Below are 26,595 nucleotides of genomic sequence, written 5' to 3'. Positions count from 1 at the left end.
CTCTCTTTGAAATTAATAATAGTTGTATTTGTCAAGATAAGTTTTAGTTGGAAAAGTATTTGGGGCCTGTGGAAGCTATAGATAATTGTATAAAGTGGAGGCAGAATTCCCAGCCATGACTCTGTTTTCCATTGATATTTGTTTGATTTCAACAAGAATCGCAAAAAATAGAGACAGGGATGGCGCAGAAAAATAAAATCACAATTGAAAAAACTCACAACCGAAGCTCATTGTTTTGGTTAAATTTGCCCAAAATACTTTTAATTGAGGTGTTAATGGTTATCTAATTTGATTGGTTTTAATGAAGCCTAAATCAAACATATGAAATAATTTACATTTAAATAGCCCTTCAAAAAAAGAGAGCGAATAACTATTTTATACGTATCATATGCCAGTCATTGTACTTTTTGCTTTATATCTACACACCTTTTGATATTTAATCCTTATAACAATTCTGTAAGGAATGTAATCCCACTTTTGCCAATAAGGAAAAGGAAATTCAAAGAGGTTAAGTAACTTGTTCAAAGTAATATAGCTAGTAAATAGTATAATTTGAGTTCAAGTATGTCTTACTTTAAATGATATCCAGTTCAGATTTCATTCTTAAAAATAAATGTATTATATAGTATTCTCCAGCTGTGGTATCAAGGGATGTTTTATGAGAGGTTGTAGCTGTTCCATAGTAAACCTCAGCAAGGGATAACCTCCCATTCTTTGCTTTTCCTTAATCGCCCGTAATGGATTTATTACCCTGTGGATTCATCAAGACCATGGCTCTTTAGTTCTTTATAGAACTAAGTCATGATCTCCAGGTTTGATATATAAGACCCTCAATAGTCTTCCTTTTACCTACTATTTCAATAGTACTTCCCACTATTTTTATAAATCCCCTTCCTTGGAGATCAATATATCTCCTCTGATTTTCAAAGCACTTCTTATCTATGCCTCTCTTTTGACATGTAATATATACAGTGTTTTATTGTTGTTTATCTTGTTTGCATGTTCCATCTCTCCCAAATGATCAGCCTCTCAAGGTAAAACAACATGCCATACCTGTTTTCACTAACATTGTTTAAAATAATGACCTTCATGTAGTAAACTCTTAACTAGTTCTGATGTTGATGAACAACTTCAAGTTACCCTCTCAGTATTCTTTTATAACTTCATGGATTCATACCTATTCTCTTTTAACTCTCTATTTCTAGGTTGAGAAGTTTTCAGTATTTTATTTGCATATATATATATGCATTCCTTGACTTTCTCTGAATGTCCTCCAGTTCAATTTTTCTTTCATTCTTCTCACTTTCAAATAAAGATTCTACCAAGTACCCTAATGGTGTGGAAGTGGGGTGACAGCAAAATTTATGGCCTGGCTAATCCATAAACTGGTTTGTCAGTCCCTAAATAATTAAGAGTCTATCGAAGTATGAATAGTTAAGTGTGTGGTTCTAGAAATATATTCTGTAATTCTCACCTTCCAGACAAGTGACTCAGAAATTCTAAGCAAAAGGCCTAGCACAGTGGCACATGCCTGTAATCCCAGCAGCTAGGGAGGCTGAGGCAGGAGGACATGAGTTCAAAGCCAGCCTTAGCAACTTAGTAAGGAACTAAGGTACTCAGTGACATTCTGTCTCTAAATAAAATATAAAAATCGCTTGGGGATGTGGCTCAGTGGTAAAGTGCCCCTGGGCTCAATCCTCTGTACCAAAAAAAAAAAAGAAGGAAAAAAAAAAAAGAAGAAATTCTAAGCAAGAAAGGAATTAGAGGAGTTGAAGGTATATAGCTCAGTGGTACTGGGCTGTTGAGCATGTGCAAGGTCCTGCTTCCAATCCCCAGCACCAAAGAAAAAGAGAAAGGAGTTGGGGAGGAAGGAAGGAAGGGTGAGAGAAGGAGGGAAAAGGAAAGGAGGGAAATGGAGAAAAATAGGGAGAATATTATAGACAAATTAGAATTCCTTTTTTCTCTGTCCTATGATTCTGCTAGCTGAAGAAGCCACAGAGGGCCTAATGAATCTCAGTCCTTCAGCCATGAAGAACCTCCTACATCACATTCTCAGTGGCAAGGAGTTTGGTGTGGAACGAAGTGGTAAGATTAAATAACTACATTTCCATCTCAGAGTGGTTAGTTTAAATGTCTCATTATTATTAAAATGTTTTTCATTTGATAACTGTCATTCTGACCTTAGTGAGATGAAATCTTAGAGTAGTTTTGATTTGCATTTCTCTAATTACTAGAGATGTTGAACATTTTTTCATATATTTGTTGATCAAATGTATACCTTCTTCTGAGAAGTGTCTGTTCAGCACTTTAGCCCATTTATTGATTGGGTTGTTTGGTTTTTTGGTGTTAAGTTTTTGGAGTTCTTTTTATTTCCTGGAGATTAGGGCTCTACTGACGTGTTTGGCAAAATTTGCTCCCAAAATGTAGGCTCTCTGTTTACCTCATTGATCATTTCTTTTGCTGAGAAGAAGCTTTTTAGTTTGAATCCATCCCATTTGTTAATTCTTGATTTTATTTCTTGCATTTTAGGAGTCTTGTTAAGGAAGTTGGGCCTAATCTAACATAATAAAGATTTGGGTCTACTTTTTCCTCTATTAGGCACAGGGTCTCTGGACTAATTCCTAGGTTCTTGATCTACTTTGAGTTGAGTTTTGTGCATGGTGAGAGATAGAGGTTCATTTTCATTTTGCTGAATATGAATTTCCAGTTCTCCCATTTTGCCCCAAATAAATAGAACTCCACTTATAAAACAATTAAAAGCAAAGCTATCCTTTGCAATAATAGTTGAAAAACACTTTGTCTCAATTTTTCCCTTAAATGATATATTGACTAAGTGGATTCATTACTATCATGTTTCATTTTAACTACTTTGACCATTCCCTTACATTATCCTGAGTCTCTAGGACAACTAACAATCCACATTATCTGAAACTTTTTTTGTATTCTAATTGCCAATAATTCAGTAGCACTTACAGTGTTTGGAGTGTGTATGTATGTGGATAGCTGCTACAGTATATCTAAATGTGTCCTTTTCAACCTTAAATTCTAATATGTCTAGGAGTCCATCAAAAACTAGTCTTCTTCCTGCACTTTTTAAGTTTGTGATTAATGTATTTTAATTGTATATGAAATAGGTTTTGATGTGGTATTTTAGTGCATGCCTACAGCAAGCACTAAACCCAGCCTGCACTTTTGGTTTCAGCAACATTATTTGGTGTTGCATATGTAAAGAAGCAGAGCTAATGAAATGGGTTACCTCTCATGTTCAGCGCTTAAGCTTAGGATAAAATATATATATATATATAAAATCAGATAAATGGATGGCCAGGATTTAGAGTGGCAAAAGAAAGAAAGCAGTGTATGTCAAGATAGGGCTCTTACTTTAATGTGGATTCTGATTCAGTGGATCTGAAGTGGACCAGAGAGTCTTCTACCAAGCTCCTAAATAATACTGATGCTGCCGGTCCATGGACCACAATTTAAGTAGCAAGGTTATACTCGTTGAGTTTTTTAAAAATTAAGTTAAAAATAAAAGAAGGACATACATCTAAGCCTTTTTAACATGGGATAGGAGAAAATGAACCTGATCATTCTTTATTTCTAATTCCTTATTCTATATAGTTCGTCCCACTGATTCAAATGTCAGTCCTGCTATTTCTATCCACGAGATTGGTGCTGTTGGAGCAACCAAAACAGAACGAACTGGGATCATGCAGTTAAAAAGTGAGATAAAACAGGTGAGATACTACCTGGGAGATTAGGTGGGATGTTGTCAAGAACAATCTTTTGGAATCAGACTTTGTTGGAATCATTTATGATGTTTTATATCCTAAGTATAATTTGAGACATTTATTTTTCAGGTGGAATTTCGTAGACTGTCTATCTCAACTGAGAGTCAGGTGAAACAACTAGGGATCCTTTAACATACTTTAACTTGTCTTTAGTTCTGTATAACATGCATGAGCTCATGGCCTTTTTACAAATAATAACAAGCCATGGAGTTGGTTGTTTGAATCTCCTTTATAACAATAATTTATAAGTAGTTTTTTTTTCCTTTTTCTGAACCAAACTACTTCTCTAACTTTAGGAGGAAAATAAGTTGCATTGAAAAGCAAGAAATTGAAATTCCAAGTTCCTCTTATTAGGAGTGATTTGGAATTAATTTTCTTTATAAAGCTAGACTTGGATGTCTTACTTCTAAGAATAGATATTAGAACATCAGATTAAGTAAAGACTTTATTTTTAAAAAAAATTATCTTTAGGCCTAGCACGTGCAAGGCCCTGTGTTCAATGCCGAGCACCACAAAAAATGAATAAATATATAAATAATTTTCAGGTTTTTATCCCCAAATCAGACCTTTACCACTGCCCCAACAGAGGTATATGAAGGGTACTCTAGATATATAGAGGAAAATCATCTAAATCCATCTGGGAATTAGTGGGAGTCACAATACACCATATTGTAGCCTCTCACTTTTCCTAGCAGGTGATAATAGATGAGCTATTATATTCTACAAAGAAATAATTAACATGGGCTTCCATAGCTTGTTTTTAAAACTTTGGGAAATCATTTGATTTCAAGATCTAGAAGTTGAAATGGTACTGATTTGGTCCCTTCTAGAAGCACTTGTTATGAAAAGCTTAAAACTTACTACTCCTGCTTTCAAAGTAGAATTATGATAACTTACTGCATTAAAACACACCCAGAAGAGGAGAGGTGAAATGGAGATTTTGTTTGTTTTCTTTTAAAAAGGTAATCGGAAACCATTTAAGAGGAGAATGAAGCAATGCCTGAAGTTTAATTTCAAATAACTTAATTTGAGTAGACTTATCAAATGCCCTTAGACATTCATATTTATGCCAGGGCAAGAATGAAATATGAAAGAGCTTTGTGTTTAAAATTACATAATTTTTCCCAGATAATATGGGTAATCTGAGCATTTTCCTATTTGAAAGAGGAAAGAATAACATTCAATACTGAATAGCTAGACTGATGTTGGTGGTTAATGATCCTTATTTTGTTTGAGTGATTGGCTAAAATTTGTATAGTTGTTCATAGTCACATAATATTACTTACAAGTTCAACTTATATTTAGAACTTGAAGTCCATGTTCCCAGCTAGATTAATATGATATTAAGACTTGGTCTACTCAGCAACTTCATTTATTTTTTTAAACCTACATATCCACTATCTATAGGACTTTAATTGAGTCAAAATCATTGGAACTAAAATTTTGGAGGACGGAGAGCCCTAAATTTTCATTACTTTCTTATTTCTAAATAATGATTTCCATCTTCACCTGCCTATTAGTATTGTTCTAAGTCCTTTCCTCTGGGCTCACTAATGCCCTCTTCTGGGGAAAAAAAAAACATTTTTAAGGTAGTTTTATTTATTTCACCCTTTACTATGACATTTAGAATAAAGGTATTTCATCAGCTTTTTAATGATAATATGGCTGGCTAGTTACTTGAATGACTCATACTTTTACTCTACTAAAATCTTCTAAAAACACAAGTACTGGTTGCCTTACCTCATTCTTTTAAAAATTTTATTTTCTTAATTTTTTTTTTCGTAGCCCAATGGTGGTCATCTCTCGGGTATAGATATGATGTCACCGTCTTTTCTGGTAACTGCTATTATATTATATTCCATTCACAAGTGCTTTGAATATCTGTTATATAAATCATGACATACACATTGTATGAAAAAGAAAAAAATGCTCAAGAACTAAAATAAGTATAAAGCAACTTCATATTAGCAGGGGTTCTGATTCTTTCCCAATAAGGCAGGAAAGAAAGTTCAATTTCAACTTCTTTTCCACTACTGAAAACAAATGAAAATTTTAAAGTATTTGTTAAATATTTATTAATTTATTCTTTCAACTAATGTAACCTATTACATGCTTACTATGCACCAGGCAGCATACTAGGCAGCATCAGCATCACCTAGAAACTCACTTGAAATGTCAATTCTTTGTCTCCATCCCACACTTAATGAACCAGAAAGACTGAAAGTGCTGGAGGTGAGGCCTAGCACTTTGCATTTTAATAAGCTCTGTAGGTGACTCTGATGCACTTTTCAATCTCAAAACCACCTGGCTAGTTTTGTGTTCTTCTAAGCATTAATTCATTTAGTAAATGTTATTTGAGTGCAAATTGTGTCTCAACCACTAGATATTTGATAGTAAACAAAATGGATGTGGTCCTTGCCTTCATGAAGCTTATAGTTTAGGAAGACTGATCTTTAATTCAATTTCTTCTATTTAAAGCAGTGCTTCCTAAAGGGCTATGATTTCAGATCTCACAGACTAAAGATATTTAGACCAGATGACAGCCAAACAAAAAGTGGAAAATTTTTGGAAACAATATTTCAGTTTACCTCAACCAAATAGCCTATAATGAATTAGCCAACTCTGTCATATCCATATTAATAGAGGACAGAGACATAGAAGATAATTTTATTTAAAAACTCAAACTATTGACAGTCTGAATTTTACTGTATCAGATACATATCCTGGTTTGACCCCACTATATTCAGCCTAGGATTTGGTGGTAGAGATAATACAATGAAAACTAATTAAATGGTAGTTCATCTACTTGACAGATTTGTGTGATAGTCACTTGTCAATAGAAATGTTTCAGAGCACATTTCTTTTTTACATAGCAATAGTTGGTGATTTAGACAATTAAAATGTGAGAAGTTCTTTTCTCAGGGAATATCTGTTATCTTTTATTCTATATTTCTGAATCTAAACTGTCAACCACTTTTGCCAGTGTATTTCATCCTTTATTTGGTATCTTTTTTTTCAAAACTCTTCATGTTGTAGTACCTATCAACAATTCATTCCTTTTTATTACAAAATAATATCTTATAGTACTGATACACCACAATTTGTTTATTCATTCATCAGTTGATAGACATCTGAATTGTTTCCACTTTTTGGATATTATGAATAGGGCTATACTAGGGATGTGGCTCATTGGTAGAGAACTTGCCTGGCATAGGAGAGGCCCTGGGTTTGATCCCTGTTTTAGTCAGCTTTTTTGCTGCTGTGACTAAAGGATCTGACCAAAATAATTGTAGAGGAGAAAAAAGTTATTTGAGGGCTCATGGTTTCAGAGGTCTTAGTCCACAGAAGGCTGGCTCCATTCCTCTGGGCTCAAGGTGAGGCTGAACATCAGGTGAGAGAGTGTGACAGAGGGAATCAGCTCAAATCATGAGAAAGACTCCACTAGCCAGAGACTCCACTCGCCAGCCACGCCCCCAACAAACCACTTCCCACCACACCCCACCTGTCTCCAGTTACCACTCAGTTAATCCCATTAGGGATTAATACACTGACTAGGATAAGGCTGTAACCCAATCATCTATCTTCCAAACCTTTCATTGTCTTACACATGAGTTTTTGGGAGACACCACATCTAAACCATAACAATCCCCAACACTGCAAACATAAATAAATAAACACAAATGAATATTGCTGCTCTGAATCTTCATGTACAGTTAATGCAGACATATTTTCATTTCTCTTGAATATATATTTAGGAATATAAGTGCTGGATCATATGGTAAATATGTTTGGCATTCCGGGGAACTGGCAAACTTTTCTAAAGGGGCTGTACTATTTTTCACTCCCATTAGCAATGTTTAGGGTTCTAACTTCATGACATCCTCACTAACCCTTATAACTGTCTTTTTTATTATAGCCATCTTAGTGTATGAAGCAGTATCTCATTGTGGTTTTGACTTGCATTTCCCTGGTGGCTAGTAATACAGAGCACTTTTTCATGAACCTATTGGCTGTTTGATTATCTGCTTTGGAAGAATGACTGTTCAAATCCTTTGCCCATTTTTTTCTTTTTTTCTTTTTTTTATTGGTTGTTCACAACATTACAAAGCTCTTGACATCATATTTCATACATTAGATTGAAGTGGGTTATGAACTCCCAATTTTTACCCCAAATGCAGATTGCAGAATCACGTCGGTTACACATCCACTGTTTTACATAATGCCCTATTAGTAACTGTTGTATTCTGCTACCTTTCCTATCCCCTACTATCCCCCCTCCCCTTCCCTCACATCTTCTCTCTCTACCCCATCTACTGTAATTCATTTCTCTCCTTGTTTATTTTCCCATTCCCCTCACAACCTCTTATATGTAATTTTGTATAGCAATGAGGGTCTCCCTTCATTTCCATGCAATTTCCCTTTTCTCTCCCTTTCCCTTCCATCTCATGTTAATCTTTTCTTCTTGCTCTTCCTCCCTGCTCTGTTCATAGTTGCTCTCATTATATCAAAGAAGACATTTGGTATTTGTTTTTTAGGGATTGGCTAGCTTCACTAAGCATAATCTGCTCTAGTGCCATCCATTTCCCTTTGCCCATTTTTAATTGGGTTATTTCTTTTATTGTCGGTTTACAAATATTTTTTATGTATTCTGGATACAGTTCCCTTATATCATATGTGATTTGTAAGTATTTGCTCCCACTTTGAGGATTGCCTCTCTTAATGATGTTCTTTTTAATATTGACAAAGTTCAATTTATCTATTTTTTTTCTTTTGTTTCTTTGATTTTGGTGTCATATCTGAGAAGGTTTTAACTAATCCAAGGTTACAAAAATTTAGTTCTACTTTTTTGTTCTAATAGTTTTATTATTTTAGCTCTTACATTTAGGTCTGTGATTATATTGAGATACGGGACTCCCCAAGACCACCCCCAGGTTTGGTGATTTACTAGGAGAACTCAGGAATCAGCATATACTCATAAGTATGATTTATTACAGAAAAATAGTGCAAAGAAAAGTCAGCAAAGAAAGAAGGTACACTGGGTAAAGTCCAGGGAAAACAGGCACAGCTTCCAGAATATTCTCTCAGTAGAGTCATACAGGATGCACTTAATTCCCTCTGCATCAGATTTTGACAGCATGTGTGAAATGTTCCCAGCCAAAGAAGCTCATTAAAGAATGTACCCAGGGTCTTTATTGGAGGCTGGTCATATAAAATAGCCTCTGTCTGGTACTTCCAGAAGGAAAGCAGGTATTCAACATAAACTATAATGTTTGCACAGTTAGGCACAGAAAGCCACTGCTATCAACTCTGGGGATGATAGGATAGTCCCCAAAGTCCATTTCCGGATGCCAGCCAAGGCCCAATCTTATAAGCAGGCCTTTCCCCAAGTAGTAGTTTTGGCCTATGGTGTTAACTCTTTTTTTAATTTTTAGCTGTAGATGGACACAATAACTTTTTAAAATTTATTTATTTTTATATGGTGCTGAGGATCAAACCCAGTGCCTCACATGTGCTAGGCAAGCACTCTACCACTAAGCCACAACCTCAGCCCCTGCTCTGTTAACTCTTTTACAGCTCAATGATGCAATTGGATTTATTTCTGTGTATGGTGTGAGGTAAGGGTCCATTCATTCTTTGGCATATGGATATTCAATTGTTCCAGCACATCTTATTGAAAAGACTGTCTTCTCCCATTTAATTCTCTTGGCACCTTTGTTGAAAATTTATTTACCATACTATAATGACTGACTTCTGAATTCCAAATTCTATTCCATTCGTCTGTAGTATGGAATATACTAGTATATCCTATACCAGTATGACACAGCTTTGAAATTGAGAAGTATGAGTCCTCTGACTTCAGTCTTAAAGATTGTTTTAACTATCCTAGGTCCCTTGGATTTATATATGAATGTTAGAGCAGTTAATTAATTTCTACAAAGAAATACGCTGTGACTTTGATAGGAGTTGTGTTTAATCTTTAGATCAATTTTGGGAGAATTGACATCTTGAAAGTGTTAAGTGTTCTGATCCATGAACATGTATTTTTTCCATTTATTTAAATGCCTAATTTCTTTCAACATATTTTATAGCTTTCATGGTAAATATTGCACTTCCTTTGTTAAATTTACTTCCAAGTATTTTATTTTTTGATGCCATTTTAAATGGAATTGTTAATTTTATTTTTGGATTGCTGATAGCTACTATTTAGGAATATAGTTGATTGTTGTAATTAAAATAAGAATATTAAACATGAGATTTATCCTTTAAAAATGTAACTATGTAATATGCTATCATTGATTGTAGTCATGATGGTGTACAGTACATCTCTGTTAATTCATTCAATTGTATAAATGAAAACTTTATGCTTATTGAATAGCAAGTTCCTATTTTCCCCACTACCTGGCAACCATCATACTACTCTCTGCTTCTATGAGTCTGGCTATCTTAGATAGTTTATGTAACTAAAATCATACAGTATTTGTCCTTTTGTGGATATCTTATTTGATTTAGCATAGTGTCCTCTTTATACTGTAAGATGTTCTTTTTTATAAGGCTAACATATAACACATATTTCCACCATTCATCTGTGATAGACATATAGATTTTTTTATATCTTGGCTATGTGAATAATGAATGCTACATTGCACATAGGAATACAAGTGTATTTTCTTTTTTAATATTTATTTTTCAGTTTTTGGCGGACACAACATCTTTGTTTGTATGTGGTGCTGAGGATCGAACCCGGGCCACACGCATGCCAGGTGAGCGCACTACCACTTGAGCCACATCCCCAGCCCTACAAGTATATTTTCAAGATCCTAATTTCAGGCTGGGGATGTGACTCAGTGGTTGAGTGCTTTCCTGGTATGTGTAAGGCCCTGGGTTTGATCCCCAGCACTGCCAAAATAAGGATATTCTCTTATTTTTTTAAAAAATTCTGATTTCAGTTCTTTTGGATAAATACCCAGAAGCAGAATTAGAGTTCTATTTTTAATTTTTTTGAGGAATTTCAATACTCTTTTCCATAGTGGCTCACAATTGTATACAGAGTTCCAGTTTATTCACATTCACACCAATATTTGTAATCTTTTCTCTTATAAAAAATATCCACCCTAGGGGCTGGGATTATGGCTCAGTGGTAGAGTGCTTGCCTAGCATGTGTGAAGCACTGGGTTCAATTCTCAGCACAACATACAAGTAAATAAATAAAATAAATTCATCAACAACTAGTAAAAAAAGTTTTAAAAAATGTGCATTGTAAATAAGCCTTTTTAGAAAATTTGTTGTATTTAAGTATACATAACAGTAGAATGCATTTTGACATATCATACATAAATGGGGTATAACTTCTCATTCTTCTAGTTGTACACAATGAAGAGTTACACCAGTCGTGTAATCATATATGCACATAGGGTAATAATGTCCAATTCATTCTACTATCCTTCCTACTCCCATACCCCCTCCCCTCCCTGCAGTCCCCTCTGCCTAATCCAAATTACCTCTGTTCTTCCTTAGCCCCCCCACACACCCTTATTGTGAATTAGCATCCACATATCAGAGAAAACATTCTGCCTTGTTTTGGGGGGGATTTCACTTAGCAGGGTATTCTCCAGTGCTATCCATTTACTGGAAAACACAATTTCATTCTTCTTTAAGGCTGAATAATATTCACAGTTTATTCCATTCATCTGTTGAATGGCACCTCTGTTGGTTCCATAGTTTAGCTATAGTGAATTGATCTGCTGTAAACATTGATGTGGCTGTGTCACTGTAGTATGCTGATTTTAAGTCCTTTGGGTATAACCAAGGAGTGGGATAATTGGGTCAAATGGTGGTTCCATTCCAAGTTTTCTGAGGAATCTCCATACTTCTTTCCATAGTGGTTGCACCAGTTTGCAGTCCCACCAGCAATGTATGATGATGATGTTGAATAAAAGTGGTGAAAGAGGACATGCTTGTTTTATTCCAGTTCTCAGGGGGGAATGCTTTCTTTTTTCTCCATTTAGAATGATGTTGACCTTAGATTTAGCATAGATAGCTTTTACAATGTATGAGTGTATCTTAGTCCCCACACCATTCCCAACATTTATTGTTGCATTTATTATTCCCCACATCCTTCCCAACATTTATTCTTGATAATTGCATTCTGACTTGAGTGAGGTGGAATTTCAGTGTAGTTTTGATTTGCATTTTTCTAATATGTAAAGATAGTGAACACTTTTTTCATATATTTGTGGATTGATTGTATTTTTTTCTCTGTGAAGTGTCTGTTTAGTTCCTTAGCCAACTTATTGATTAGATTAATTGGTTTTTGGTGTTGAGTTTTTACAGATCCTGGAGATTAATGCTCTCTGAGGTGCATGTGACAATGATTTTTCTCCAATTCCTAGGCTCTTTTTCATGTTATTGATTGTCTTGTTTGCTGAGAAGAAACTTTTTAGTTTGATTCTATCCCATTTATTGATTCTTGATTTTACTTCTTGTGCTTTAGGAGTCTTGTTAAGAAGTCACTTCCTAAGCTGACATGGAGATTTGGGCCTACTTTTCTTTTATTAGTCGGAGGGTCTGTGTTCTAGTGCTTAAGTCTTTGATCCACTTTGAGTTGAGTTTTGTGCAGGGTGAGAGATAGGGGTTTAATTTCATTTTGATGCATATGATTTCCAGTTTTCCCAGCACCATTTGTTGAAGAGGATATCTTTTCTCCAGTATATGTTTATGGTTCCTTTTTCTAGTATGAGATAACTCTATGTATCTGGGTTTGTCTCTGTGTCTTCTATTCTGTACCATTGGTCTATGTGTCTGTTTTGGTGCCAATACCATATTGTTTTTGTTACTATGGCTCTTTAGAATAATTTAAGGTCTGGTATTGTGATGGCTCATACTTCACTCTTCTTGCTAAGGATTTCTTTGTCTATTCTGGGTCTCCTATTTTTCCAAATGAATTTCATGATTGTTCTTTCTATTTCTATGTAGAATGTCATTGAGATTTTAATAGGAATTACATTAAATCTGTATAATGCTTTTGGTAGTATGGATATTTTGACAATGTTAATTCTGCCTATCCAAGAGCATGGGCAATTTTTCCATCTTCTAAGGTCTTCTTCAATTTCTTTCTTTAGTGTTCTATAGTTTTCATTGTAGAGGTCTTTCACCTCTTTTGTTAGGTTGATTCCCAAGTATTTTATTTTTTGAGGCTATTGTGAATGGGGTGGTTTTTCTAATTTCTCTTCCAGTGGATTCATTACTGATATATAGGAACACATTTGATTTATGGGTGTTAATTTTATATCCTGCTACATTGATGAATTCATTTATTAGTTCTATAAGTTTTCTGGTGGAATTTTTTGGATCTTCTAAATATAGAATCATGTTGTAAGCAAATAGTGATAGTTTGAGTTCTTCTTTTCCAATTTATATCCCTTTAACTTCTTTCTTCTCTCTAATTGCTCTGGCTAGAGTTTCAAGGATGGTGTTGAATAAAAGTGGTGAAAGAGGACATCCTTGTTTTATTCCAGTTCTCAGAGGGAATACTTTCTTTTTTTCTCCATTTAGAATGATGTTGACCTTAGATTTAGCATAGATAGCTTTTACAATGTTGAGGTATGTTCCTACTCTCCCTAGTTTGCCTAGTGTTTTGAACACAAGGGGTGGATTGTGGGTTGATTTGCATTTCCATGATAATAAGTGATGTTTAGCACCTTTTTATCATTTAAAAACTAAATTTACAATTTAGTTCTTCAAATTTCTTATTTATTTTATTATTCTTTTTAGTTACATAAATATTAGGATTCATTTTGACATGATTATAAAAACATAGAATATAATTTTCTCTATTTCAGTCCCTGGTACTTTCCCTTTTCCTCCCCTCCTCTTCTCTCCCCCATTCTCTTCCCTCTACTCTAATGATTTTTCTGTGTTGGGTATCTTTTGATATACCTGTGGACCATTTACATATATTCTTTAATGGAACATCTATTCAAGTAAAATATAATTGATTTTTGTTGATCTGAAATCATACAACTTTACTGAAATTATTTATTAGTTGTAGTTATATTTAAGGAGTTACTTAGTATTTTCTAGATACAAGATTATGTTATCTGTAAATAGAAATAATGTTACTTCTTTTCTTGCTTAATTGTCCTGTCTAGAACCTCCACTACAATGCTGAATAGTAGTGGTGAGATTTGGCATCCTTATCTTAAGAGGGGAAAGTATCAGTCTTTATTAGTGTTCATTTTCAGAGAATACAAAATGTAACATTTTGTTAGATTGAGGAAATTTCTTTCTTTTCCTAGTTTGTTAAGTGTTTTTTTTTTCCAGGAAGGCATATCAAATTTTGTCAAATGCTTTTTATTCATCTGTTCAGATGGTGTTTTTTTATTAATGTTTAGATATTTTAAAAACCTTGAACTGATAGAATAAATCCTACTTCATTATAGTATGCAATCCTTTTAATACATCACAAAACTCAGTTTGCTAGCATTTGTTGAGGTGTTTGTTAGTTTTTTTGCAGTACTGGGGATTGAATACAAGGGTGTTCTACATCCCTGGCTCTTTTTATCTTTTATTTGCTAAGGCTGGCCTCTAACTTGCATTCCTCCTGCCTCATCTCTCCAAATAGCTGGGATCATAGGAGGATACCACCATACCCAGCTTGTTGAAGATTCTTTTATCTATATTTGTAAAGGGTATCAGACTGCAGTTTTCTTTATTTGTGATGTCTTTGGCTGGTTTTGGTATTGGGATAATACTAGTCTCATAGAATTAGTTGGGATGTGTTCCTTCCTCTTTTTTGGAAGTGATTATAAAGAACTGATATTAATAATGAAGTTTCCCTTAGCCATAAAGAATAATGAAATTATGGCATTTGCTGGTAAATGGATAGAAGTGGAGAACATTGAGCTAAGTGAAATAAGCCAGACTCAGAAAGTCAAGGATTAAATGTTTTCTCTCATATGAAGAAGCTAGACCAAAATAAAGGGGTGAAAAGGCAGGGCTGGGGAGGAAAATCCCATGAAAATAGAAGGGATTTCAATGAAGTAAAGGGGATAAAGAGGGAGGGAGGAGGGATGGGAAAAGGGAGGAACTGCAGAATGAAATTGACCAAATTAAGCTATGTACATATATGAATATATTACAATGAATTTGACCTTTCTGAATACCTATAAAGCATCAATTAAAGAAACAATAAACACATAGAAGGAAGACCAGTAGAAATGGCAATGGGGAGGAGGTATGGGAGAGGGGAGAGAAAGAAGAAGTAAAGTACTGAAGAATGAAATGGAATGAATTATATTCCAAGCATGTATGATTATGTCAAAATGAAACCCACTATTATGTATAACTATAATGCATGATTTAAAAATTTCAAATGAAAAAAAGAACAAGTGCTAAGCCAGACATGGTTTCACATACCTGTAATCCCAGCTGCTTGAGATGCTGAGGCAGGAGAGTCAAAAAAATTTCAAAGTTCAAAGCTTGGGCAGTTTAGCAAGACCCAGTCTCAAAATAAAAATTAAAAGGGCACAGTTATAGCTCAATAACAGAACACTTGCATAGCATTAAAAAATGCCCAGGGTTCAACCCCAGATACTAGGAAGAAAGAAAAAGGACAGGTATTGATTTGTCTTTAAATGTTTTATAGATTAATCAGTGAAGCTATCTGTACTAGGGCTTTTCTTTGTAGGAATTTTTGGTCTTATTAATCTGATCTTGTAAATTGATTCAGATTTTTTTTAAAGCAGTTTAGGTAGTTTGTGTCTTTCTAGGAATTTGTCCATTTCATCTAGGTTATGTGATTAATTGTTAGCACATGGCTGCTATAATATGTTCTTATGATTCTTTTCATTTATGTGAGGTTGGAATTGATGTTCTCTATTTCCTCTTTTTCAGTTCATCTACCTAATGATTTTTCTTTTTTTTTTTTTTAAGTTCTTTTTTTTTTTATTATTGTTGGTCGTTCAAAACATTACATAGTTCCTCATACATCATATTTCACAGTTTGATTCAAATGAGTTATGAACTCCCAATTTTCTCCCGTATACAGATTGCTGCATCACATCAGTTACCCTTCCATTGATTGACATATTACCTAATGATTTTTCTATTCATTGATATTCTCATAGAAACAAAATTGGATTTCATTATTTTTTCTTTCATTTTTTTTATTCTCTACTTCATTTCTTTTCACTTGAATCTTTACTATGTCCTTCCTTCTGCTTTCCTTCTGTTCAATTTTTTTCTGAAGATAGGTTTGGTTATTGATGTGAGATTCTGTTCTTTTTAATACAATCATTTAAAACATAAATATCTCTTTAAGCACCATTTTAACTATACCACATAAGTTTTCATATGTTGTGTTTTTGTTTTCATTCATCTTCCAATTTTTCTTCTGATTTTTTTCCTTAATAAATTGGTTACTCAGGAGTATGTTCTTTAATTTAAATATATTTGTTAATTTCCTGAATTTCTTCCTTTAACTGATTTCTAATTAAATTATATTGTGGTACTTGGATTTTAATCCTTTTAAATTTACTGAGGCTTGTGTTATGGCTCATAAGAGCAATAAACAAGACAATAGACCAGTTGGAAATTTAAGAGATAACCAGGTAAAGAGATAGCTAACAATGTTCTATTCATCAGTATTTGTAAGGTTCTTCTTTTTTGTAAATAACATCAGATTGTCTTCTAAAAGGATTCTTCAACTACTAACTATATGGATGTCTATTAGCTTCCCTGTTACCTCTTTATCATGGCTACATTACATAATATGTGGCATAAAATTTGGCAGATTTTTTTATTGTTCACTGTGTTGTAATACTTTATCAGAGAAATAGAGATCACTTCTGATTTATGTTTTTTCTTTCTCTTCTTCCAAGTCCCCTGGGACCTGTAATACTCCAAATAGTGGGTCCTTTCCTAGTGCATTTGGTCAGCAGACAACTAGAGATAGTCGTCAAGGTCAATGGCAACGCCGGAGAAGGTTGGATGGAGCCCTGAATAGAGTCCCAGTTGGATTTTATCAAAAAGTTTGGAAAATTTTACAGAAGGTAAGCATAATACATTGCTGATGTCTCCTTATTTTCCCTCTTGAAATCCTTGGTCTTATTGACTAAGATATGACATAACTATAATGTCACTGTAATTATGTGAATATCATATGTTCAGATGGACAAAACAGAGAAAAGATAAAAATGCAACAGTTGAATTTATACTGTGGCATTATAAAAATTTAGTCTCTTTATATTATTGTTGCAATGATGTTGTTTCTAAAGTAGTTTTTAAAATCATGACTTTTCTGCTTTGGGCTCTAGTAGCATGTTATATGGGACGTTGTGATATATTTGCTGCTAGCCAAATGTTTTAATAATAAAGAGCTCACTTACTTTGTAGCTATGGTGAACTGAAAATGGTATTTACAACTGTGTGTTCTTTTGTAAGTACATATCACTGTGGTAAAACAAATACTGCATCAGGGGAGTTTGTGTAAGGATCGCTTACCTACATTTTTTCTTGAATAAAAACTACCAAACAAATACAAAATTATAAAGATGTTAGTAGTCCAAAGACTCTTGGTGTGATCAATATTTGTTTTTCTTTCAGAGGTCCATTTACCGAAGATATATAGTTGTACATCACACCATTTTGATGGTGACAATTTTAGAAGGCCAGAAAGACTACTATACTAATTCATAGTTTTTATTCAAGTGTCTCAGGTGCCACTTTTTGCTTCATTGCCCTGAAGAATACTTTATCCAGAACTTCAAAACCTTCAGTGGTGTCTTTCTCCTCAGCACACTGTTATTTTTCCAGAGACAAGACAAGGTGATTTTTTTTTTTTTTGAAAAGGTGAAAGCTGATTCCTCAGATTATTGGCTCTGGCAATCTCCTTTTCAAAGAATACATAGAACTTGTTCTCTTTCCGCCTTATTCCTTTCACACAGCGATGACAGATATGTATTTTCTCTCTCCAATTATGCGTGGATTATGGCAATTCAACTTAGCAGACATGTATTAGGTACAATTCTGCCCCAGATACCATGTAATAATCATGTAAATTATCTGTCCATTGTCATTGAGTAGTTGAATCTATAGGTATCTTAAAAAGCAGCTATGATGCAAGGCAAAAGAAGTTTCTAATAAAGATGCCTAACTACAAGCCTATAAGAATTAGAAAAGAAAGAACACTTAAATAGGGTTGGGGATGTTGGGAATTTTACAGCAAAATGAAAATCTGAACTTGGGATCCCAACAAAGGAGGCAAAAGACATATCCTGTTTTTCAGATCCATCCCTTTAAGAATCTGAATGTAACAAAATAATTTTGCATACATGTTTTAAGGGCAACAATTCTCTGTACAAACAGTATTATTTGGTATATGAAATAAAAGATGGATGTGTCTACTGGAGTCAGCAAATCTCTTGGTTTGGAATCTTTTTCTGTGGTTGTTTCACATATGGCATTTTCAATTATCTAGAGACTATAATTGTAAATCATTAATCTCCATTACTTTTTAATACTTAAAATTGATAGTTATAGGTGATAGAAAAGATAAAATATAATTAATATGATATTTATAAAATTATAAAATACATAATAAATGTAATAATTTATATTTATTTAAATATATAATATATTTATTATGTTATTATATTCATTATGTTTTCTATAACAAATATAATTAATATAATATAATGATAAATATAATATTTATTGTTAGAAATATAATAATACATGATAAATATTTATTATATATTTTTATAATATTTGTAAATATTATAGTAATGATATTTTATCTTTAACAGACACTGTTCTATGTGTTCATACAAAAAAAGACAACAATCATTGTCCTTATAGAATTTACATTGTTCTAGAAAGAAACAATAAATAATAAATACAGTAAATTAGTACCTAGAATGTTGAAAGATATAAGTACTATGGAAAAAAGGGCAGGATAAGAGTACTGATTGGGATATAGGATGCCTAACTAGAACACGTAGTAATGTAACCTGTTCGATAAATGCATATCTTAAGTTTATTCTGCAACCTAAAAATCTTTCTAAAGGTCTCTTTGTGATGGTTCTGGGATGTAGCTTGATATACTCCCAGGTAGTCTCTCAATATTTGGTGGGTAGGGAGGTTGCTAGTGTTTCCCAGAATGCAGATCTTCTCTACCCATCTTGCATCCCTAAGTAGAGGATGAACCTTGGTCTTTTGTAGCCCAGTCCTGCATCTTGGTACCTAGTACTCATGATCCCACAACAAGGCCATGTGGGGCTGCGGGACCTCTTGCTGACCTGTGATCGCACAGCAAAAACCCTTGTAACGCACTTAGAAATACAAAGTGTCTTCTTACAGCCTCCCATTTTTTTGCCCATCCCTCATGGCATGTGTTTTCTGCTTTGCAGTGTCATGGACTTTCTGTGGAAGGTTTTGTTCTTCCTTCTTCAACTACTAGAGAGGTAAGATTCTATGACTTTTGCATGTGTAATGGTGAAGCATTTCAGTGATTTTGCTGGCTAAAGTATTTTAGTGATCAGTTTTCAAAGTAGCAGACCTATGTCTTTTTATGAGTCATATGAATACAAAAAGCATTTGAAGAAATGAAAGAATTTTTTAAAAATTGAATAGGAATATTAGAGAATAATTATGTATTATTTTAATTATCTAAGAAAACTTCTCATAATGGTAACTATTTTAGGCTATATGAGAGTTGGAGAGGTCAGAAGGGATAGAAATCTAAGAATGAGTAACTTCTCATATACCCCCAGTCTTCTTGTCCCCACCTTTCTCTAGTAGGATGCTTGTAGACAATTAGTAGTCTTGAGCTCAAAGTGTATGTTGGAGTAACCTGGGCTCCCATCTCCAATTTATGGATTAGAGTCTCCAGGGAGAGATCCTGAGTATATGTATTTTTCTAAATCCATAGAACGATGCTGATATATAACCATAGTTGGAGAATATTGCACTGATCACAGATATACATTATTAAATGCTTTTGTATTTTCTTTTTTGTTCAAATCACCAAAAAATGATAAAGAACTTTTATACAAAATCATATTAATAAGCTAGAAATAATCAGTCAGACACTAGGAAATTCTCAAAAACACTGGAGTTATTGCAAACAGCAGCTAGGGACACTGGTACTAAAAATGTAATGCTTCAGGCCTTTACTATTGCCTAAAGGGCTTTCTATAATAAAGAACACCATATTTCCTATTTGCCATTTCTTTGAATTTAAGCAATATTAAAGTGTTAATAGTATTATTAATAATACATAGCTGAATAGTACCTTTAAGAGTTTTCAAAGCACTTTCTCATTATTTAATCTTCAACACAACTACAAAAGATAGCCAAAGAAGGGATGGTCACTCCAAATGTACAAATAAGAAAAATAAATTAGAGAAATTAATAATCTCAGGTCATGTAACTCATAACTGACCAAGACAGGACTTGCACACAAGTCTTTTTTTTCTTTATTGGTTCTTTCTAGTTATACATGATATTAGAATTCATTTTGATGAAATCATAAAAACATGGAATATAATTTGTTCTAATTCAGTTCCTAGTACTTCCCCTTTCTCTCCCCTTCTCCCTCCCTCATTCCTTATCTTCTACTCTACTGATATTTTTACTATTAACTTATAGTTTTGTTTTAAATTAGTTTCTTGTGGATAAACATGGTGGTGAGATTCGCTATGGTATATTCATATATGTACTTGGGAAAGTTGTAGCAGATTCATTTCACTGTCTTTCTTATTACTGCCACTCCTCCCTTCACTTCATTCCCCTTTGTCTACTCCACTGGCCTTCTATTCTTTTTATCTTCCTTCCTCCTTATTTTGGATTAGCTTCCACATATCAGAGAAAACATTTCCACATTTGGCTTTGAGGGACTATCTTATTTCACTTAGCATGACAGTCTCTAGTTCTATCCATTTAACTGGCAAATGTCATAAAATCATTCTGGCTGCGTAATATTCTGTTGTGTTAATATAACACATTTTCTTTATCCATTCATCTATTGAGGGACACCTAGGTTGGCTCCATTGCTTGGCTATAGTGAATTGTGGTGCTATAAACATTGATGTGGCTGTGTCATTGTAGTATGCTGATTTTAACTCTTTTGGTTATATACCAAGGAGTGGGTTAGCTGGGTCATATGGTGGTCCCAATCCTAGTTTTTTGAGAAATCTCCATTCTGCTTTCCAGAGTGGTTATACCAATTTGCAGTCCCACCAACAATGTATGAGTGTACCATTTTCCCCACATCCTTACCACCATTTATTGTTACTTGTATTCTTAATAATTGCCATTCTGACTAGCATGAGGTGAAATCTCTGTAATTTTAATTTGTATTTTATTGCTAGAGATGTTGAACATTTTTTTCATATATTTGTTGGCCATTTGTATCTCTTCTTTTGATAAGTTCTGTTTGGTTTCTTTGCCTATTTATTGATTTTTTTAGTGTTAAGATTTTTTATTGAACCCAAGTCTTTAGACAGAGACAGGAGTTTAAACTCAGGCATATTGCCTTCCTATATCACAAACTCAGTACAATTTTACCAAAAATTATCCCTGAATCTCCTTCACCTAAAATAATTTTGTACTTCTTGATGCCCACTTCATTCTAACAATATATAGAATGTTCTACATAATTCCAATCATCACATATATGCAGTTTTAAGCTCGACTTTATCCTTTATCCATAATCATCACATTTAAGTGGCTCCATAAAACTCATGACATTTCTAAGCCATGACATGCCATTATTTATACAACCATTTCCATGTTTGTGTTACTTCTAGTTTTACCCTTGTGACTAATGCTGCTATAAACACTCTTGCACATAGAGCTTTTTTCCTCTTTTGAATTATTTTCTTGGGATGAACTCCCAGAAATAGGATTATGGGTTAGAGGGCATTGACACTTTTATGACTCTCCTTATGCATTGCCAGATTGCCTCCCAAAAAGATTGAACCAATTTACTCACTCCATTACATTAAAGGGGCTGAAGCCATGCTCATGGCTAAAGGGTTTTTACTGCCTTTCAAAGCAGGTGATTGATGGCACCTGAGCAGTGAGAGCCTCGGAAGTAATTTTCTTTTTCTCTGTCACAGATGACTCCAGGTGAGATTAAATTCTCTGTCCATGTGGAGTCTGTCCTGAATCGTGTACCTCAGCCAGAGTATCGCCAGCTTCTGGTTGAAGCCATCCTTGTCCTCACCATGCTAGCAGATATTGAAATTCATAGCATCGGAAGCATCATTGCTGTGGAAAAAATAGTGCACATTGCCAATGACTTGTTCCTTCAAGAACAGGTAGGTAAACTGGTTGTTTTCTCAGAGGAGAATTTTGACCTTAAGCTGACTGCATTCCAAGTTCCTCAGAAAGCCAAGATCACTTGGTTGTGCCTTCTTCCACATAGCTTTTTCCTCGGTTCCCTTCAATGGCTCTGAACTGCGTATGCAAAGGAAATGGGCCACAGGATGACCTCTGTCTTTGGTCATGTTTCTTTCTTCCTTTCTTTCAAGATTATTTTAAGATTTCCTATTTATTTATTTAGTGGTATTGGGTATGGAACCTGGGGCCCCATATGATAAACAGGTGCTTTACCAATGAGCTACAACCCCAGCCCATTTTATTTGATTTTTATTAACATATGTTAATTATACATATTAATCAGGTTCAATATGATATTTCCACACATGCATACAGTGTGTACCAATCAATTCCAGCCTCTCTTTATCTGCCTTTCTCACCCATGTGTTTTGTGGTTTGTTTTTTATGGTCAAGTTACCTGGAACTCAGGAGATAATATGCTTTTCCCTGAAAAGCCTGAAGCATAGCATTAGCATCATATTTCAAACTCTTGATCACAGTGCTTTTTGCAGCTTAAAATTGTTAGAGTTGTTAGAAATCCTTTCCGGGCTATTAAGGAAAAGAGAAAATTTGATTTTGGTTTTACTTTGCTTTTTCTTTTACTATTTATCTGTAGGAAAGCTTTAAAGTGAAACTTTTATTTATACATTTTCTTATTTTCTTAATAAATCTTCCATGAAATTAAGCACAGTAAAAAATAAAAACTATTTATTGAAGGTATTTCAAAGGTTGCCTGGATTAAGAGTAGAAGCACCTAAGGTGAAAGGGTATGATTATTGTCAACAGGAAATCTCTAAAACATAATAGGTATTTCATTCTCTTACTGTGAGAAGATACAGAAGAATATAAGATTTTCTAGGACTGTCCTAATTTTAAATATTCTAGATTGATGTCAATCGATGTGTTAGAAAATGTGATCCTTTTTAATAATAGATTCTAACCTTGGAAAGCTTATGGTCTATTTGAATTAAGTTGGCTTAGAAAGAAATAATGATTAAACACAAGATAAAAGAATACTAGTAGTATTAAAGAGTGTCAGACCAAAATCTCACTAGGGTGTTTTGTGAATGTTAACATTTGTCTCTGTAACTAACAGGTCTGACTCGTATAGTTGATTATTACTATATTACTTTCAAAACTACACTGTAATAGGGAAAATTCTAATCAATAATTTTAAATAACTTCCATAATTTGGAGATCTAGTGAAAACGCATCTACAAAAACTGATATTCATTCTTCTATGTATAACCCTGATCCCTTCCTGGCTGAACAACTTAGGAACCAACTAATTGGTGATGGGGAGGAGGCTCTGAGTTATACTACTCAGGATTTCACTTAGTAGGATTAGTAATTTTTCCTTTCCCCTATGTTTTCTTACCCTTAAAAACCAAACAGAAAACTCTCGGCGCAGATGATAACATGTTGGCAAAGGATCCTGCATCTGGCATCTGTACTCTTCTGTATGACAGTGCACCCAGTGGCAGGTTTGGCACAATGACCTACCTCTCCAAGGCAGCCGCCACCTACGTGCAAGAGTTCCTGCCCCACAGCATCTGTGCCATGCAGTGAGGGCTTTGGGTCCTGGCTACTAGGAGTCTTTTGACAGCTGGTCCCTGTCTCAGTTGATTGTGCATGGAACTGAAATGTTAATGCCTGATCACTCCCCCCTTCCCCTTCCTGTCCCATCCTCCCAAGAAGAGAGAACTTTGCTGATAAACTAACTGCTTTAGAAGAAGTGAACCCTTACCTGGAGACTCACCTCCAGTGCATCTGCTCAACAAAGCCTTTCAATTATTGTCAATTCTTTCATGGTTCATAAAAGTTGCATGTGTTTTTATTCTATAGATCTATTGCCAGCTTAGTTTTCTAACTCCTGTTTGGGGAGCAGATATTAATAATAACTTATTCCTAAAGTTTGTTTTTTCTTATGTGTGGTTTTATTGTATATATGAATGGTGGATGCTTTGGGACATTCTTTCCAGTGAGTAGACTAAATTGTTAGATTTTACACTGCTGTAAATTGAAAATATCTATTCTAAGTGCCTTTTATTAGGAAAATAGAGTACTAGATCAGTTGGGTTCTTTTTCACTCACATGTTTCCTCACACTGATGAAGTATTCTGCATAGAATTATTGTCTCTCCTGTTGTCCTGTTGGTACCTGTACACATAGCCTGTACACATTCTCACATTGGTAAAATATTTTTAAAAAGCATGCACAGAATGTACATTTAAGGATTTCTGTATTAACACTTGAAACCACATTTTATGGAGATTGCTGTTACTCAGAGATGTGCTTGTAGCAGAACATGTGGAATAACCCAGACAAATGGAATCGGTACCCCAATTCCAAAGAGAAGGGAAAGGAGGGAAGACACCTGGGCAGTGTCTTATAAATGGGGAGTTGAGAGGACATCAGATGTGGGTTGGTTCCCTACAGACATCCTTGTGCACCAAATCCTTGCCTCTGAAGAGGGGGCCAAGAGAGTAATTGAGCCTGTCTTCAGCAAAGAGAAATCCAACAGTCCAATCTATAGCTGTTTTTCCAAGCATCCTCCTCTTGTGTTCTTAGTCTCTGCCTCACTTGTCTACTCACATTTGCCACATCCAACTAGCCCCTCTCAACTCCCTGCCCTGCATCCATTCTTAAAATCTTTCACTTATAATTTTACTTTCTAATTAAAGTGCTCATGTCCCTATATATCTTGGTATCTATGGGCATATATCTGTTTCTTATGAACATCTCTCTGTATGTATGTGTGCATGTATATATGTATAATTAGTAAAATAGTATGGAAATAGTTTGATATACCTGTACATCTTATCCTATATCTACATTTAGCAGACCAAGTAAGTATGTATGTATGAATGTCACATTTGAGAGTGGGCATGACTGTTCTCACGATGACAAAACTCAGTAGATTAAAAACAACTTCAATCCTTTTGTCTGAGCCTATGTGTAGTTAGCCTAGCTTGATAAAGATTTCTCATAATTTTCCTTCTGATTTGCTGGCAAAACCCTACTAATTTCCATTTGTATTCAGACAATTCCCTACTTCAATCCCCTTCATTCCCTCATATTTTAAGAGTTTTCTCCAAGAACATGAATGGGGAGGGTGGGGATGGGAGATTCTAAACACTTCATTTTGTAAGTATATGGAATAAGTGAGCACAGTAGAGTAATAGAAAACAGATGGTGGAAACAAAGAGACTATGGTCCACTTTTCAGTGCCTCTCTCCCAACAAATGGAAACACACAGTTAGTAGCTTTTTTATTTTTCTGGTTACCTTTAAAGAAAAGTACAACCTGTTCTGAAATCATTTGTCTTTTCACTAGCTGAAAGTGTACCCCAGTCACAGGAAGTACATCTAGAGTGTCAGAGGCAAAAGCCACCACTCCTTCTTGCACTCATTTCTCTGAATGAACACTGATGGCTGCATTTCTCTTGGTTTTCTAAGTTGTATATCATTATGATCCCCAGACAGATGCATTTAACTTTTAAAGGAAAATTTCAGAAAACTCTTCTGATGTTTTGTTCATTTTAGGTGTGTGATACTAAAAAAAGACATGTTAGACTTTTTTTTTAAAAGCACTTGTGTTTTGAAAATAGAATAAGAATTTCCAATTAAATAATATCTGATATCAATGCACAAAACTTGATATGTGTTTTTGTGATTGGAGATTATTTCATGGTTTTATTTTACATATTTTAATTATACAATACAATCTAAACTCATTAATTGGGTCAAATTAGAATAATATTAATACTAATACATATATGTTAGATAATATATGTAAAGAAACACGGTTTTGTTGTTCAAATACACACTCAAACTAGGCTTACTACATTCAAACAGGTTTCTAGGGAATCTGTTCTGGTGAAGAAATAAGACAGATAATTACTCAGCATTTCAATTGTGTACAAATGGTGCTTCTGCAATACTGGAGGGTACTTAGAACAGTTTGTTCTTCTAAGTATTATAAACATTTGGCATAATATAATTTATGATATTCATTAGCCATTTCTATAAGAAGAGGGGTTTATTCAGCAAGGATGAGTATTGTCTGTACAGTTCCATTCTGGTTAATTAGGTTTTGCTACATTCTGGGAATTTTATACAACTGGTGGGACAAAAGTTGTCATGGTTCATAACACCTCTCCCAACCATATTTTTGCTTACCCAGTACCTGGTGTCTGTACTAATGCAGTGGATATAAATACAGTATTTTCATGGCTGGTCTTCATTTTTTATTTAACTTGAGTGATCTCAGGTCTTGGTTTGTCCAGTATATCATCTATTTATCCCTGTTTTCCTGGCATAATTAGCATTAGTATTATCTGTCACCTTTAAAAGTTTCCCAGTTTGGATAATATGTTCACCCTATATTTAGCAGAAGTCTGATTTCAAAGCCAAGGACCCAT

At 34.3% G+C, this 26,595-nt stretch overlaps 1 protein-coding gene across 4 annotated transcripts in view; it reads left to right on the top strand.

The window, feature by feature from the left end:
• Phka1 (phosphorylase kinase regulatory subunit alpha 1) overlaps positions 1-25,546 on the top strand; it is a 110,850-nt gene extending 85,304 nt beyond the window's left edge. For 2 of the 4 annotated variants that reach the window (XM_026414031.2, XM_026414033.2), the window contains 8 exons: positions 1,984-2,085; positions 3,622-3,737; positions 3,861-3,899; positions 5,577-5,627; positions 16,670-16,840; positions 19,199-19,252; positions 21,911-22,111; positions 23,568-25,546. In XM_026414031.2, coding sequence (XP_026269816.2) covers positions 1,984-2,085; positions 3,622-3,737; positions 3,861-3,899; positions 5,577-5,627; positions 16,670-16,840; positions 19,199-19,252; positions 21,911-22,111; positions 23,568-23,741 — 908 coding nt within the window. In that variant the 3' untranslated portion in view covers positions 23,742-25,546. The remainder of the gene's footprint in view (positions 1-1,983; positions 2,086-3,621; positions 3,738-3,860; positions 3,900-5,576; positions 5,628-16,669; positions 16,841-19,198; positions 19,253-21,910; positions 22,112-23,567) is intronic. The other 2 variants (XM_026414032.2, XM_026414034.2) reach the window with 1 other exon arrangement.
• The last annotated feature ends 1,049 nt before the right edge of the window (positions 25,547-26,595 follow it).

This window comes from Urocitellus parryii, chromosome X (genome assembly GCF_045843805.1).
Source record: "Urocitellus parryii isolate mUroPar1 chromosome X, mUroPar1.hap1, whole genome shotgun sequence".
In the NCBI taxonomy this organism is placed as follows: Eukaryota; Metazoa; Chordata; class Mammalia; order Rodentia; family Sciuridae; genus Urocitellus; species Urocitellus parryii.
Note: the sequence above shows the minus strand (reverse complement) of the source record. Positions and strands in the feature narration are given on the sequence as shown.